Source organism: Cyprinus carpio, chromosome B23 (genome assembly GCF_018340385.1).
Source record: "Cyprinus carpio isolate SPL01 chromosome B23, ASM1834038v1, whole genome shotgun sequence".
Classification (NCBI taxonomy): domain Eukaryota; kingdom Metazoa; phylum Chordata; class Actinopteri; order Cypriniformes; family Cyprinidae; genus Cyprinus; species Cyprinus carpio.
Window position 1 is genome coordinate 22559519 of NC_056619.1, and position 14597 is coordinate 22574115.

The window sequence follows — 14597 nt, forward strand, 5'->3', positions numbered from 1 at the left end:
TCATACAATCCCACCATTAATATATATATATCAATAAAAAAAATAACAATAAAAAAAAAAATACATTTAAAAAACAAACACCTTTTGTTTGTGTGGAGTGCAATCTGACATTGAACAGACTTTCATTAACAATAAAACTACTTTTAAAAATCATGAAAGATCAAAAATGTAAATAGGACATACTAAATCATGTACATTTTTAACATTTATAACACGTGACAACCTGCTGCGACCTGACATTTATTAAAAAAAAATGTCTTGAGAACAGTTCAACCATTAGTAGAAAGCTACCTGGTTTTATTGTGTTCACTTCTTAAAAAAAAAAAAAAAAAAACACCTACCTACATGGTTAATATAATCAAAACAATTTTCTAGAAAGAAAGAACATACTGAAAATATATTTCAAAACAATGATTCTGCTTTGTTCCAGTCAATAATAATGGATTTGAAGTGAAGACTTGTAGACTGTTAGAAAATGTTAATGCTTTATTTGTATTGGTATAAAAGGTGCAGTGTTCTTTTGTCTCACAAAGCATTTTCTGATGAGACACTTTTTTCTACGATGCTAAATATACATTAATGTGAGACTTCCTCGTGTCAAACCTGTCCAAATCTGTAAGCCCACACACTGAATCTGCGCCTAAACATGATTAAACTTTTATTAAAGTGCTTTTCTGTTCTATCGTTGTGACACAAACATTTTACAGAGCAAATATACTGTACATTTTTAATGTATGTCTGGCCACCTGTCTGAGCACCCGTGTGTTCACACAAGTGCATGATCAGATCTGCAAATTACAGTCAATGCATCGATCAATTTGTTGTTAAACGTAATACAGTTAAAACTTGCCATATCATACAAATAAATAGTAGTCATAGCCAGAGCTATTGCATGCAAACATCAGCATTTATGTCTCAAGCAGTAATACATTTCATTACTGGTGGTGCATTTTAACAGGGTGCAAAGACTTACGTCAATGTATTCTTAATCTTTTTAGGATTATTTATTTTCTAACAGTACACTTCATTCTAACCCAGCCAGTGTGTCCATTTAGTCCAAAATGATGAAATGTTGATTCTGAAGTTGAACTTTAAGCATTCTACGTAATGCTACTTGAAACATTATGGGGAAAAAAGGGGGAAAAAAGTAGACAACTTGACCGGTGTTTTATAAAAGCAGAGCAATTACAGTTATTTACCAACAAGATAACTACAAGTAGTAAAAATCAACAAAGTTACTCTTTGTCCATTTCCACAAACTGTGAATGATTCTCAGGGGATTTACTGTGAGTTTTACTCAAGTGAAGTTTGACCGCGTGATTGCTGGCAAATGTCCGACTGCAAAGCTTGCATTTGAACTTTGAGTCAGATTCCTCTTCTGTGATCTGCGAATCCGTAGGCCGGACATTGAGCGCCTTTGAAAGTTCGGGCTCTGTTACTTTAGTCGGATATTCAATGGGTAGTTTGTTCATGTCCTTAATTTGGAAACCCAAGTGGTTCTCCAGGTGAGATATAAACGCAGAGGGCGTTCTGAATTGCGATGCACAATCATTGCAGTAGAAGATCGGATGACCAGTGTCCATGTTCTTCAAAAACTTGGTCCCTCCCGTTTTCCTAAGCTGGTACTTGACATTGGCGAGCCAGTGGCTGATGGTGGTCATGGAGAGCCCAGTGAACTTGGAGATGTGCATCCTCTCCTGAGGCCCGAGGTCTGAGAGGAGATACTTGCCCTCAGAAGTCTGAAAAAGGCTGGAGGCGAACTGGGCTTGAAGGATGAGCAGATGCTGGGGGTTCCAGTTGGACTGTCTGCCTTTACGCTTGTGAACCGAGTACATTTCACTGGAGACGTCTTCGAATCGTCGCACGTCGGTCTCCAGCTTCATGGCAAGCACTCTCGCTGGCATTGAGGGCTTTGGGGTTGTGGCTTTTGGAAGAACCTTCACCATGTCAGCAATGTCAGAGAGCGCATGTTTCTGGGGCACTGGAGTGGAGGACTGCAATAAGAGGGAAGAATTTGTTTTGTTGTGTTTGTGTTTTGTCAAGTCTATTGGCTGGTCGTCATTTGTGTACATGAAGCTATTGCTGGGCCTGATGGCAGCAGATGCTGAGAGTGCTGAAACTGGTTTCTCTAAACCTCTATTCAGTTCTGAAAAGATGGATTGTGTGCGATGGGAGAGGATGCTTTCAGGCCTGGGCTTGTTTGCTTTACCCAAATGATTGTTCAAGACAGACTGTAGTGCGCTTAGAGGGTTTATGCTAAGGACTTCCTGTGAGTCGCTGACAAGCTCTGAAGAACTGCTGTGCCCGTTGCTGGCAGGGGGGCTAGGTGACGGGTTCCCTCTGTCAGAAAAAGCTGGGCTCAACTTCCCTTTGATTGTGTCATTCTCTTCACTTACACAGTCTGCATCCAGCTTTGAAGAGGAGGAGGAATCATCTTGACAATCACTGTCATCATTCTCCACCAGATCAAACCTACAGCTCTGGCTCTCTTTGCCGTCAGATGCGCCACCCCTCTCCTTTTTGATGTCCGAATTGTGATGTCCCTGGAAACTTTCAAGTCCCCGAAGTCCCTGATAGAACTTCCCCTTGGGTGCGATGGCTCTGTGCTTGTGGTTGAGATTCTGCTTGAGCTGGATGGGAGGAGAAGAGGAAAAGGAGGCAGTCTTGATCACTCCTGATAGCTGGTAGGCCGCATGAATGCTGGGGTAAGCGCTCCAGCTGGGGGTCCCTGTTTGAGCTTTATTGATTGCCGAAGCCACCGTGTTTGCTAAAGACTTGAGAATGTCACCGCCTCCAGTGGACCCCTGCTCAAGGTCTTCTTCTCGCAAGTAGGGATACTTGAAATTGGCGTCAGTGGACTTCCGGTCCTCCTCATCTTGTTTGTTGTCCTTTTCTCCATCCTTTTCAGCTTTGTCTGGTGACGTAGCCCTCTCAGAGTCACCAGATGCTGTGCTCTTCGGAGAAACTTTTTCTCCTTCAAGTTCATTCACTGCTGGCTCAGCAAGTGTCTGCATTTTCTCTATTGCTAGAGGATCGAGGGCTAGCTGTTTGCCTTTCTTGGAGGCCGAATTTGTCACTTTAATGAAGTGGCCGGTGACCATCATGTGAGTGGTGAGCTGCTGGAGCGTATCATGGGAGCTTCCGCATTCCATGCACTTCAGGATCTGAGATTTGCATGTCTCAAACTGCCACGTGTAACTAGCACCGTTCTGATAGCCGTAGCGACTGTTGGGAGCATTGGCGAGGCCAGACGACCTTTGTGCCGCACTGTAACCCGAAGCCCCTGTGGTGGAGTCGGGAGAACAAGGCCTTGTGGCTTCAAATGCACGTTTCTTTGCTGGTGGGACTAATTTGGGAGTGATTACTGGAATAGGTTCTTTCAAAGGCACTTTCTGGTAATGCTTTGTTTTGATCATGTGGACGCTCAGGTCTTGCAGAGAATCGAAAGAGTGGCCACAGAACATGCACTTCAGCACCTTTTGTGCATCTTCCTTGCCTTCCATGTCTTGAAGGTTCCTCTTTCGGTTCTTGGATGATGAAGTGGAGGCGATGTTTTGTCTTTTGTGGTTGTCATCCTGGTAGTGGCCACTCTTGTTCATGTGTACCGTCAACTCCACCAGGGTGTCATATGCCGCACTGCAGTCTTTGCAGCGGAACCGGCTGGCGCCCGTAAAGACCGCACCACATGCTTTGCTACTTTGCCTATACAGGTGGACAGAGCTGAATAGATTAGGCTTTGACACAGGTTTCGGGGACAGCGTTTGCTGCAGGGTTTTTGAAAGTGCGTCCTGGTGCCAGTCAAACTCGCTCTTGGTGCTCCCGTTGGTGCTGTCACAGTTTGCTTTGCTGCCAGCGTTAGCAACCTTCAAATCTAGTCCAATCTTTGACCAGTAGGAGTCTGAAAGGAAGTTGGCATAAGCAGCCCTCATTTTCTCCAGGCTACTGTGCATGTCATCCTTCAGTTTTGAGCCCTGGCTCTCTGTGTCCTTCTGACTTCCTGGTGGTGAGGTCTTAAAGTCAGAAAGTCTGTCACTGCCATCGCTCAGACGGGATTCCAGCTCGACCTCCTGGTTGGAGAGGACACTGACCGGAGAGTTCTGGAAGCTATAGCTGCTTTTGTTGTCTATGTCTTTGTCTTCTTTGTCCTTGGAAGTGGGCCTTTCAGAATTCTCCTCCTCGGCCTGCATTTCATTTTCGCCCTCCTCCCCTGTGATTTAAACTAATAAAACGACACAATCATTAATCAGATGAGTCACAAATAATCACATACACCAATATTTCATAGTGTCATTGAAATGCTGTCAACTGAAACAGTGATAATCAATGAGTTAAAATACATGATACAGTGATTAATGAAAAGACCAAAATCACAAATATTCCAAAGGCTTTCATATCCATCATTTCATGAGATAAACGTAAAACTAGTTTCATTGTCTTTTAAATAACCACATTTAACCATTTAAACAAAAAAAAAGAAAGTCAGATTTATTAAAGAAAAAAAACGTGAATAAAAAACTGACATCCTTATCAATAACTAAATCCAAAAATGAAGTTGGTGTCATTTATTATAGAAATCGTGTCTGAAATACTGTCATCCTTCTTCAAGTGTAGCATTGTAATCTTTTCTCACAGAAGCTTGTGTGCCTGTAATCTTCTCCTTGTAATAGTGGGCAATTTGGCAGTATGTGTGATTCATAAGTCACTGACTTAGTTTTCTGAAGGTTTCATCTGTTTACACATACCATATGGGTGCAGAGTAAAAGGTGATTTTCTCTAGGTGATACGCATTATTGCAATAGTCTAGTTGTAAAACTATTTGATTGATAGTTGTAGCTAGTTGATAGGAGCCTGCGATAAACTTGATCTGAAGATATATTTCACTCTTTATGCGATAAACTTGATCTGAAGATATATTTCACTTTTAAAGATTAAACGGTTAAAAAGTGGGTTCACAATGTCTGGAAAGTTTTTATTTACTGTCAATCATTCTCATTCAGAATGAGGCAAAAACATCATAAGACCGCATAAATGCAGTTAACCTAAAAATTGTTAAATGCAACCTGGCATCCTTCTGATCCCCGCTGAATATTTGCTGGCTACAAATTAACCACTATTGACTATAGACTCAAAATCATTTCCTAAATCTTTCATCACCTCTTAAACCACACTGTATTATTCACTTAATAAAATATATCCAAGACTGTCAATTACATCAATCGCCACGGTTAAGAAAATTCAAGATCATCTAAATTTTATGAACACATATTTGGATAGCACTTGGTATTTCAAGTGCTATTACACGCAGATGTGCTCAGTTAAATATACATAGGACCTAACAGCCCGGGCCAGGCACTTCCCTTTCATGTGGTTAATATTTTTCTAAGCTGGAGATGCTCAATGAGAGCAACTCTCAAATATGAGGGCTAAAAGTGCTACGCTGTGCACCCTCACCATGTCCTGTTCCTTTGGATTCTGAAAATAAGACTTTTTATCAATATTTCAAAGGTGCCTCAGGAGTAAGCCTGGAGGTGAACCGATGTCAGCAAATGGATAAAGATGGAGCTGGGATTTAGCCTCTCCAAACAAACCCAAAGAATGGGGTCCCTCCAACAAGGGGCCCGCCGTGCCGGTGCGAAAGCTAACCGACGTGCCAAGACCTTGATCTTCCGCAATGAAGATTTCTCAAATGACTGACTATGATGGATGATTGCATCCCAGAATGTGCTCATGCACTAGCAGTTTCCAAGAGGAGCATCATGTTTTATGTATTGCAATGTGTATATATAGTTTTGAAATAAAAGGAGTGAGATTGTGTAGATGGTGTCTCAACGGTTTGTAAATCACTCAACCAGTCAACTGGCAAAATGATGGACAGCAGAATTTGCTAAGCTTTCGATGATTTACAAGATGTGTGGGATTAAAAAATATCAAATATGGAGACTGAAATTAACCCTGTCTTCCTGTGCACTATTGCACAATCCTCGTTCTGTTACAACGAAATACATCATGGTGCAATGTGATTTCTTTTTTTCTTCAGTGACTGGCATGTTTCTGCATATCTCTGTGTTTATAAGATTTTTACGATAGTTACAATCTAAACAAGCAAAGTAACCATGACAACATACACCTGGAGTAATCAAAACTGCTATTTGGACTGCGGATGAAAGATAGATGGCTAAATGAAACATGCATTAGTCAACCACACTGCATTTTAGTGAACATGTAATACTCTTCAACCTAATAAAAAATCAGGACAGGTCTGAGGAGTGTCTCATTCAGAGCAATTAAAATGGTTTAATGCAGGTTTCATTACTTGGACATGTTGCGGGATCCACTCAGCCTGGCAACCATGTTCTCAGACTTCAAGGCAATCTAAACAAAATACTAGCTAATTTTACAGTATTTTGACATATTAATTGTCAAATTGCTATGCATAAAATTACCTGACTAAGACAGTGTTGCCTATTAAACAAATTAATTTTGTATGGTGATTAAATTAAGCAGTTACTTCAGTATTAAAATATATTAATTTAGTTTGATTATTATTTGTCTGCTAAAACAATGAATTGATTTCCTTTAAAAACCCTATCAAGCTGGAAAAGGCACCCATTTCATAAACTGATGTGGGTGGCATTATTGCAGTCACTGTTCCCTGGGCTCCAATTTCTCCATCGTCTGAGCATCTGGGATACACATAAATTCAACCACAGGCACATGTTAACCTTCCAGGCCCAGATCTCTACAAAATCCCTTCATGAATGGTTACATTTCCCTTCCTTACCCATTTGTAACAGGGAGCTTGTGTTAGCCAGCTTGTGATCCCTGCCAAGTGGCAGGATTTCGGAGTACAAGATCAAACACAAGGACACCACTCCCACAGACATGAGATACACCAGCCTTTCCCATAATCCACTGCTAGGACAGGCCAACAGCAGTCGAATCCCACCCCCCTCTTTTGTTATTGATGTCTGAGCCAATAGAACAACCAAAGCATAATTTGATCCCTGACGTGGGCTATTTGTATTCATTTCAGTAATATTCAATATGCATTATTTTGATTTGGTCGAAGCGGCGCATACATGAATGCCTTTTGTAATCGCGCATGCATGGCACCTCATTCATTTAACCTCTCAAAGAAGCCAGGCTCATTCACGGCAGGCCTGTGTGCCGTCGTTGGGCTTTCTGCGCCATATCAGAGCAATGAAAACAGCCGTCTGTCCAACTAGGCTTACAAAATAAGGCACTGACACGCCTGTGCAGAGATTTAGCATGTCATAAACTTCTGTAAACCCTCCAATCTGTGTCACAACAAATTTATATCTTCAGACAGGGATATTCAGAGGTCAAAAACCCGAAGGTGTCCATCATAAATCAGCCACTAAGTGTTTATAACATTAATCCGTTGGGAAAGACTCCTGGCATAAGACAGCGGCAGCTGGATTTCAAAGAGCTGCCTGATTCCCAGCCAAATGGTTGCAGAAGAGCGAAGAGAAATGCTAGCATTAAATGCGCTTTTCACATCTGATTCATATATACAGTAGCGGTATTATCATGGATTTTTCTTAAGAGTCAGTTCTTATTACTGTAAGTGTGATCAAAGGCTGGAACAAAAACGTTTTTTTAATTTTAAAAGAGACAGTGATGCATTTCCATTTTTTTTTTTTTTTTTCACAATGGTGTCAGACATTTTGATGAACCATATTCTAAACCTACAAAAACTGTAATGAGTTACTGATTTTGCACTTTGATGGATCAAAGTGAGTGTAATCTGTATCATTTCCTCTGGCACCGTCGTTTTAATGTACTCATGAAAAAAAAAGTGCTGTCTTGAAATTTCATGCACCTAAAATGAAGTTATATGGGTCTTTTTTTAAAGAGTTTAAGAATGAGTGCAATATTAAAAAAGAAGCGAAAAAACTTACGTTACGAAAAAAGCATGGAGAAATGTAATATGTGTGTGTAATTTAATACAGAGCTTCAAAATGAGGATCCATCAGACGTCTGTGTTCAACTCTTGATTGAAGCAGCTTTTAAAACCAATACAGAAAAATAGAAATGACACAAGTAAGATGTAACTTTTGCACTTTTCATTTGGAATATATTAAGTTTAGGCTTATTTTTTCATTTTCTGGCTTTTTGATAGATGTAGTAAAAAGTATCAGGAAGTTTTCGGGGGTAACCAGCCAGACGCAAACCTGTATTACCCACATGAGCACCACAGCTACAACCTGTCAAGACTAGAAGGTCACGACCCCCAGCAGGTCACACGTCTGTTTCATATGCTAATTAATAGTAAATAAAAACAAATAATAATAAAAAATGTAAATGATCAAAGGGAAAACTACCAAATCTGCATCAAGCGAAAATATTTCCACCTCTTAAATGTATTATAAAGTGAGATTAAATATGTTTTATATACTTAAAATAAAAAGAAATAAACCATTAAAAAAAAAAAAAACAAAAAAAAAAAAAAAAAAGAAAATCTGTTAGCCAGTTATTATAATCAACCATGATACAATATTCTATAAATTGTACTATAACTAGATTTTAAACTAGAGCTGTGTCCGAAACTGCTCCCTAACCACTATATCGGGTGTCAGCCATTTCACTACTTTTTACCCACAATGCATTCTGATTTCGAGTGTACAAATGATGTTCACTCGCTGAAGCATTATTTCCCACAATCCAATGCGGAGAACCGAAGAGCTGGAAGAGAAAGCGGGAGCGAGCGAGTTTGAATGAGAGATGGATCTTTTACATCTTTATTATTTCTGTTTTGACGTTTATTTCATGGATTATATGAAATATAAATTATGTAGGCATTAACTCAGTTTAATAATTTATTACTTTACTGAGGTGGCATCTTTGTTAATTTACAAAAATGATGATAGCATTTGGTGAATATTTAAAAATGTCTGTTGGTAGGGTTGGTATTTAAAAATGTCTCCTTTCTGATATAGTCCACTCAACTGCCATACACTATATAGGGATTAGTGAATGAGTGAGCAATTTTGGACACAGCTTACATCTTTTATTTAAAAAAATAAAATAAATAAATAAATTTATTAAAATAAATATATATAATATATATAGTATATATATATATATATATATATATATATATATATATATATATATATATATTATTATAACTAATTTACATTGTATTATAAATATTAAATATTAATTTATTTTTACTCCTCTCTACTGATAACTAATTTACATTGTATTATAGCATATCAAGTATAATAATATAATGTAACATGTTTAAAACTGAATTTGAACTTGTATCACTTAATAATCATAGCATTGCAAAATGAATAGTTTTGATTATATTTTGACGTTAATGTTCTGAGGCCATGTGTCCAGTCAAACTCATGCCACAGATACTAGATTCTAGTTAAATATGGCATGACATGGCATTAAAACAATAAACAATAATTCATATATGGCGTCGGTCACCACTGCAGCAACAGAATTAGACAGGGTCTGCAGAAATTGCTTTAAAACTCCACTAATACAGAGGGAAGAGGAATAATAACACTTAAAAACGTGGTCTACTAGGCATGCGGGTTTTCTTGCTGGACGTGTCCTTTTAGCGTGCCACTGCAGCGGACTAATCATCCCCTTTGAGAAGTGTGAGGTTCTGTTGGGGGTAAATCTGTCAGTCAGCATTCAGTCAAGGGTGTGATTTGCATTAGTTCAAGGAACCAACGTAACATTCAGGCAATAACTTTTCCCGTCGCTCTCTCGTTTTCCATGTGCGCTGAACTGCCCTAATGCTAATATTTCTATCAGCGCTTCATCAAACATTTACCCCTATAGCGGTAACATTTCTATCATCGATCAGTTCAGGAGGGCGAACAGCTGCAACATCTCCGGCCCTCCGCGAATATGCGAAAGGTAACACCAGCGTCGCAGGAGACCCTAATTCTGAGGCGCTGTTGACAGGTCTGGCGGTCTGTGCCACTTTGGCCACGGATCTCCTTGCCGTCTCAGGCTACAGTTTTTGCCGCGCGCTGATCGATAGCTCTTTTTACTTCTCATTGATTGTCTAGCAGCAGGAGAGACCTAAGCAGAGGCTGTTATGACATTTCTAGATTTCCCCCTGTCCTTGGAACAATCAATTACACGCGCATGGCAATCAAAACCTCTTTGCAAAATGAACCTGCTCCATGACATTTTCATCTCCCGGATTTATGCCACACTTTAAAAAGAGAGAGGCGGAAGGGGAGAGCGAGAGAGAGAGAGAAAAGGCAAGATTTTCGTGTCCCACATAAAAAGCCTTCACACACAAGCAGGCGCGCTAACGAAGCAGGTCATGCGAGCGCTGTAATCTCCACTGCAGTCACTGCTGCACAGGCAGGCCTTTGTTGGAAACACTGGTTTGGCTATTGATTTTTGTCATAAGATTTGACAGCCAGGATCACTGTGGGTTTACCTAACTGTGCTCTAAATAGAGTTCAAGAGTCTTGCGGCGTGCCGAGCTGCGGCGCACAGAGACTTTGATAAATCGCATGCAACTGCAAGACATTCTCATTTACCAGCGCCTGCCACTCCCAACACGTCTGCAGTGTAGCACAGGAAATATGGTAGATGCAAAAGCAATGTGCTGTAACTGTTCAGACCGTGCAGTCGACGCCTGTGAGGACTGCCAAAGTTTACAAATTTTTACATTTACATTTAGTCAATGATATGCAAGTGCTATAACAAGTCTCAGTTAGTATATGAATAAAGTGCAAGTCTAAAAGGGGCAAGTTTTTTTTAAAAAGCTTAACACAGTACACGTAGCAAGGTTTTTTAAAATTATATACAGTAATAAAAGAAAACAAGCATGCTAGTGTTTAGAGGCCTTTTTTGGCTTTTTTAATTGTATAATAAATAAAAAAGAAAACAAAAACAATACAAAAAGAAAAACTACAAATAGAATTAGAATAGAGATTAAGTTAGTATATGAATAAAGTGCAAGTCTAAAAGGGGCAAGTTTTTTTTAAAAAACTACAAATAGAATTAGAATAGAGATTACTGGAGTTAGAGGGTCAAATAAAGATGGGAGATATGTGTTTTTAGACGATTCTTGAATCTGACTATTTTCAGTATGTTGTTAAGTGCTTGTCATTTTTTAATATTCCTGTTTAGCTTTATTTACATCAGTTTGAGTTTAAGTAAATGTGTTAAGCTTTATTACATTTTAAGTTCTTTTGTCATTTTTTACATTTTATTTTATTTCCATTTAAGTACATATTGTTAAGCTTTAGTAAATTTGAAGTGCTATTGTCATTCTTTATATTTCTGTTCAAGTTTGTTTTTTTTATTTCAGTTTTAGTTTAATTACATTTGGTTAAGCTTTAGTAAATTTGAAGCGCTTTTGTAATTTGTTTTACATTCATTTTAATTTCAGTTTTAGTTTAAGTACATTTTAAGTTTTAGTAAACTTTAAGAGGTTTTTTATTTTTTTAATCTTCCTTCCAAACTTAAATATAAATTCAACAATTCTAATTTTAAGTAAATTTTATAAAACTTATTTAAATTTCATATCTCTTTATTTCTTTTATCTACTTCATATTACTATAATTTTATTTTATCTCCGCTTTACTTCAATTAACTATCTTTTATTGTTTAAGTTTAATTAACAATAACAACACTGTTACTATTTTAAATAAATTTTCCTCTAAATTTCTGCATAGGAAAAATAAATAAATAAATGCATGAAGTGTATTTATAAAATATAAAATGCATGCAGATAAATGCCTTGCTTTTCATAACCAAAACAAGAAGATTAAACAATATAAAAATATTAATGACGCCAGTAACACCAGGTAAGGGTTTTTTTTTTTTTTTTTTTTTTCTGATCATAATAAATAGTGGATTTGTCAAAGTTTAAAAGGTTAAAAGTTAAAATATATCAAAATAAATAACAATGTATATATTTTGACATTAAACTTATTTACAATCCATAATTAGCATGCCATCGGAGGTTTGGCTATTTAGTAAATCAGTTCAAAGCACGGCTCTGCTGACGTGATGTCAATTAATACTTAACAGGCCCAATGAAATCCTTTCCCAGTGTATCACCGCAGGCACTCAGAGAGCAGTGTGAACATTCTCCACGTCAACATTTACACTGACCAGAAGTGAGAAATACCAGATCCATATCAAGCACAAAAACATTCTCACCACCAAAACTCATTACAAACAAACATAAAATAAACATAAATAACAACACAAAACAACACAGACCTGTGATTATCAAGACAAAGTGTGTGAAAAATCAAATAGATCGGAAAAATAAAATGACGTTTAATGTTTAATTTAATGTTTATGACAAAATATTATTAAATATTAATTTACATTTTATTCCCCTCTGCCTGTTACTAGTGTCATTTATATTTTAATACAGTTTAATCTTCTCTAGATATTACAGTATAATTTTCATTTTAATGCAATTAAATCTTTAATATTAGTGATGCATCAATAAAATGGCTATTAAAGCATTGCAGTAAAGTATTATGTGTTGTTTTCGTGCTGAGACACATTGACTGCTCCACAAACCTCTTCCAGGGCTCTGGCTGGAAACCAGGCAGCGGAGAGATTAGCGTTAATTTTTGTATGCATGACAGAGATGTTACTTAAAGCACATTACTTCCTTGACTAAACAGGAGCAATTCATGCAGATAAATGCCTTGCTTTCATATACCCACGCATTAAATATTTAATGGTATAACATAATCGAATAGAATTCAGGACTGGAAAGTTGCAGCATTTGTGGTCTTGATTCGAAGGTTTTGAAGCGGCTGTGTCATAATCTATATCAAAAGACGTTCTTTGAAAGAACACGTTTGGGTAAATTAAAGTCAAAGTCTAAAGGATCAAAGATTCCTTTTTTAACGATTAAAAGTAATGTTAACACATGCACGTTATGGTCACTAAGGCCTCATCTGTTATAAACTGATCCTTAACCATTTGTGTCATAAACATTTGTGGTCCACAAGCTGACAAACATTGGTGATCTTCTCGCTGGTAAACAAAGTGCTCCTTTGAGACGGCTCTACCTCAAACACAGAAACTCTGCTTCTGCAGCAGCACACCAGCCTCTCTGCTCACCCTGTACTGTGACCTCATGCATGAACCGGATGCTTTTTAGAGTCTGCTAATGATGGCAGATAGAGGGTGGGCAGTGGGAGGGGCTAAAGACTGGGACTCCTCCTTCTATACTACTTCAATATTCTACTGAAAATTAGAAAAAGCACAAAAAGTTCTTAATAAGTGTTCTTAATAAGAAAAAAAAATAAAAATAATAATAATAATAAATCAGTAAAAAATACCCAAATACCATTGAAATGCAGTATTTCTACCCAAGGAGCAAAATGTATATTAAAACAATTTTATTTATTTGATATTAATATATTATATATTTGTTTACATAATATATGTATGTGTACAGGGTATATATATATATATATATATATATATTAGGGCTGTCAAATGATTAATCACGATTAATCACATCCAAAATAAAAGTTTTGTTTACATAATATATGTATGTGTACAGGGTATATTTATTATGTATATAAATACACACATATAAATTATATATTTAGAAAATATTTACATGTATATACATTTATATATTTATATTCTTATATTTTATATTATATATAAATATATTTAATATATAAACATAACATATTCTTCTTAACTATATACATGCATGTGTGTGTATTTATATATACATTATAAATATACACAGTATACACACATATATTATGTAAACAAAACTTTTATTTTGGATGTGATTAATCGTGATTAATCATTTGACAGCCCTAATATATATATACATATATATATATATATATATATATATATATATATATATATATATATATATATATATATATACATATATATATATATATATATATATATATATATATATATATATATATATATATTGTGTATACATATGTCAATAAGAAAGTTTTCTTAAAATCACGTGCTTTTATGAGTAATTAAATATTTATTTGTAATTATTAAAAAAAACTATTTAAATCATTTGATTACAATTTTGAATATATGATAAAAAATGCACACATTTGAATCAAATTCAAATCAAATGTTTTAATTTTAAAAAAGTTACAAATAATTTTTTTTAAAAAAATTTTAAATATAGGTCACAAATATAATTTGAATAAAATTAATTTAATTTTTTCATTACAATTTTATATTCACATATATTTTATATTTCTACAACATGTGTAAGTCCCAAATTAAGATTTTAGATAATGTCCTTATTACTAAATTTACTTACAATGATAAACATTTGACAGCCTGAAGTTAGCATACATACAGTACATAAGAGAAAAAACACTTTATTAACTGACCTAATTAGTTACTCAAAAATGTGCTTGATTTTTGTCATCATCCCCACTAAATGGAAGCACTTCTAGCATTACGACATGGGTCACGACCACTAAAGTGTCTAAACCTCTCTGTCCCTCCATGGACTGTCCCCGGCTTTTGCTCTAGTATGAGCGTGATGAGGCCTGATGGAGGAGCACCGGCCCTGCTGGCCCCTACGGCCCCCATCCCTCCCACTC

General features: G+C 36.6%; 1 protein-coding gene across 1 annotated transcript; it reads right to left on the reverse strand.

The window, feature by feature from the left end:
* Nucleotides 1-466: 466 nt before the first annotated feature.
* On the reverse strand, nucleotides 467-4209 carry LOC109048293 (teashirt homolog 2). Its single transcript, XM_042751007.1, has one exon. The coding sequence runs from the start codon at nucleotides 4185-4187 to the stop codon at nucleotides 1236-1238; it is 2952 nt and encodes a 983-aa protein (XP_042606941.1). The 5' UTR covers nucleotides 4188-4209; the 3' UTR covers nucleotides 467-1235.
* Nucleotides 4210-14597: the final 10388 nt, after the last annotated feature.

Bases quoted from the DNA above. Each gene is read 5' to 3' on its own strand.
- LOC109048293 (XM_042751007.1), bottom strand. From the start codon at position 4,187: ATGCAGGCCGAGGAGGAGAATTCTGAAAGGCCCACTTCCAAGGACAAA.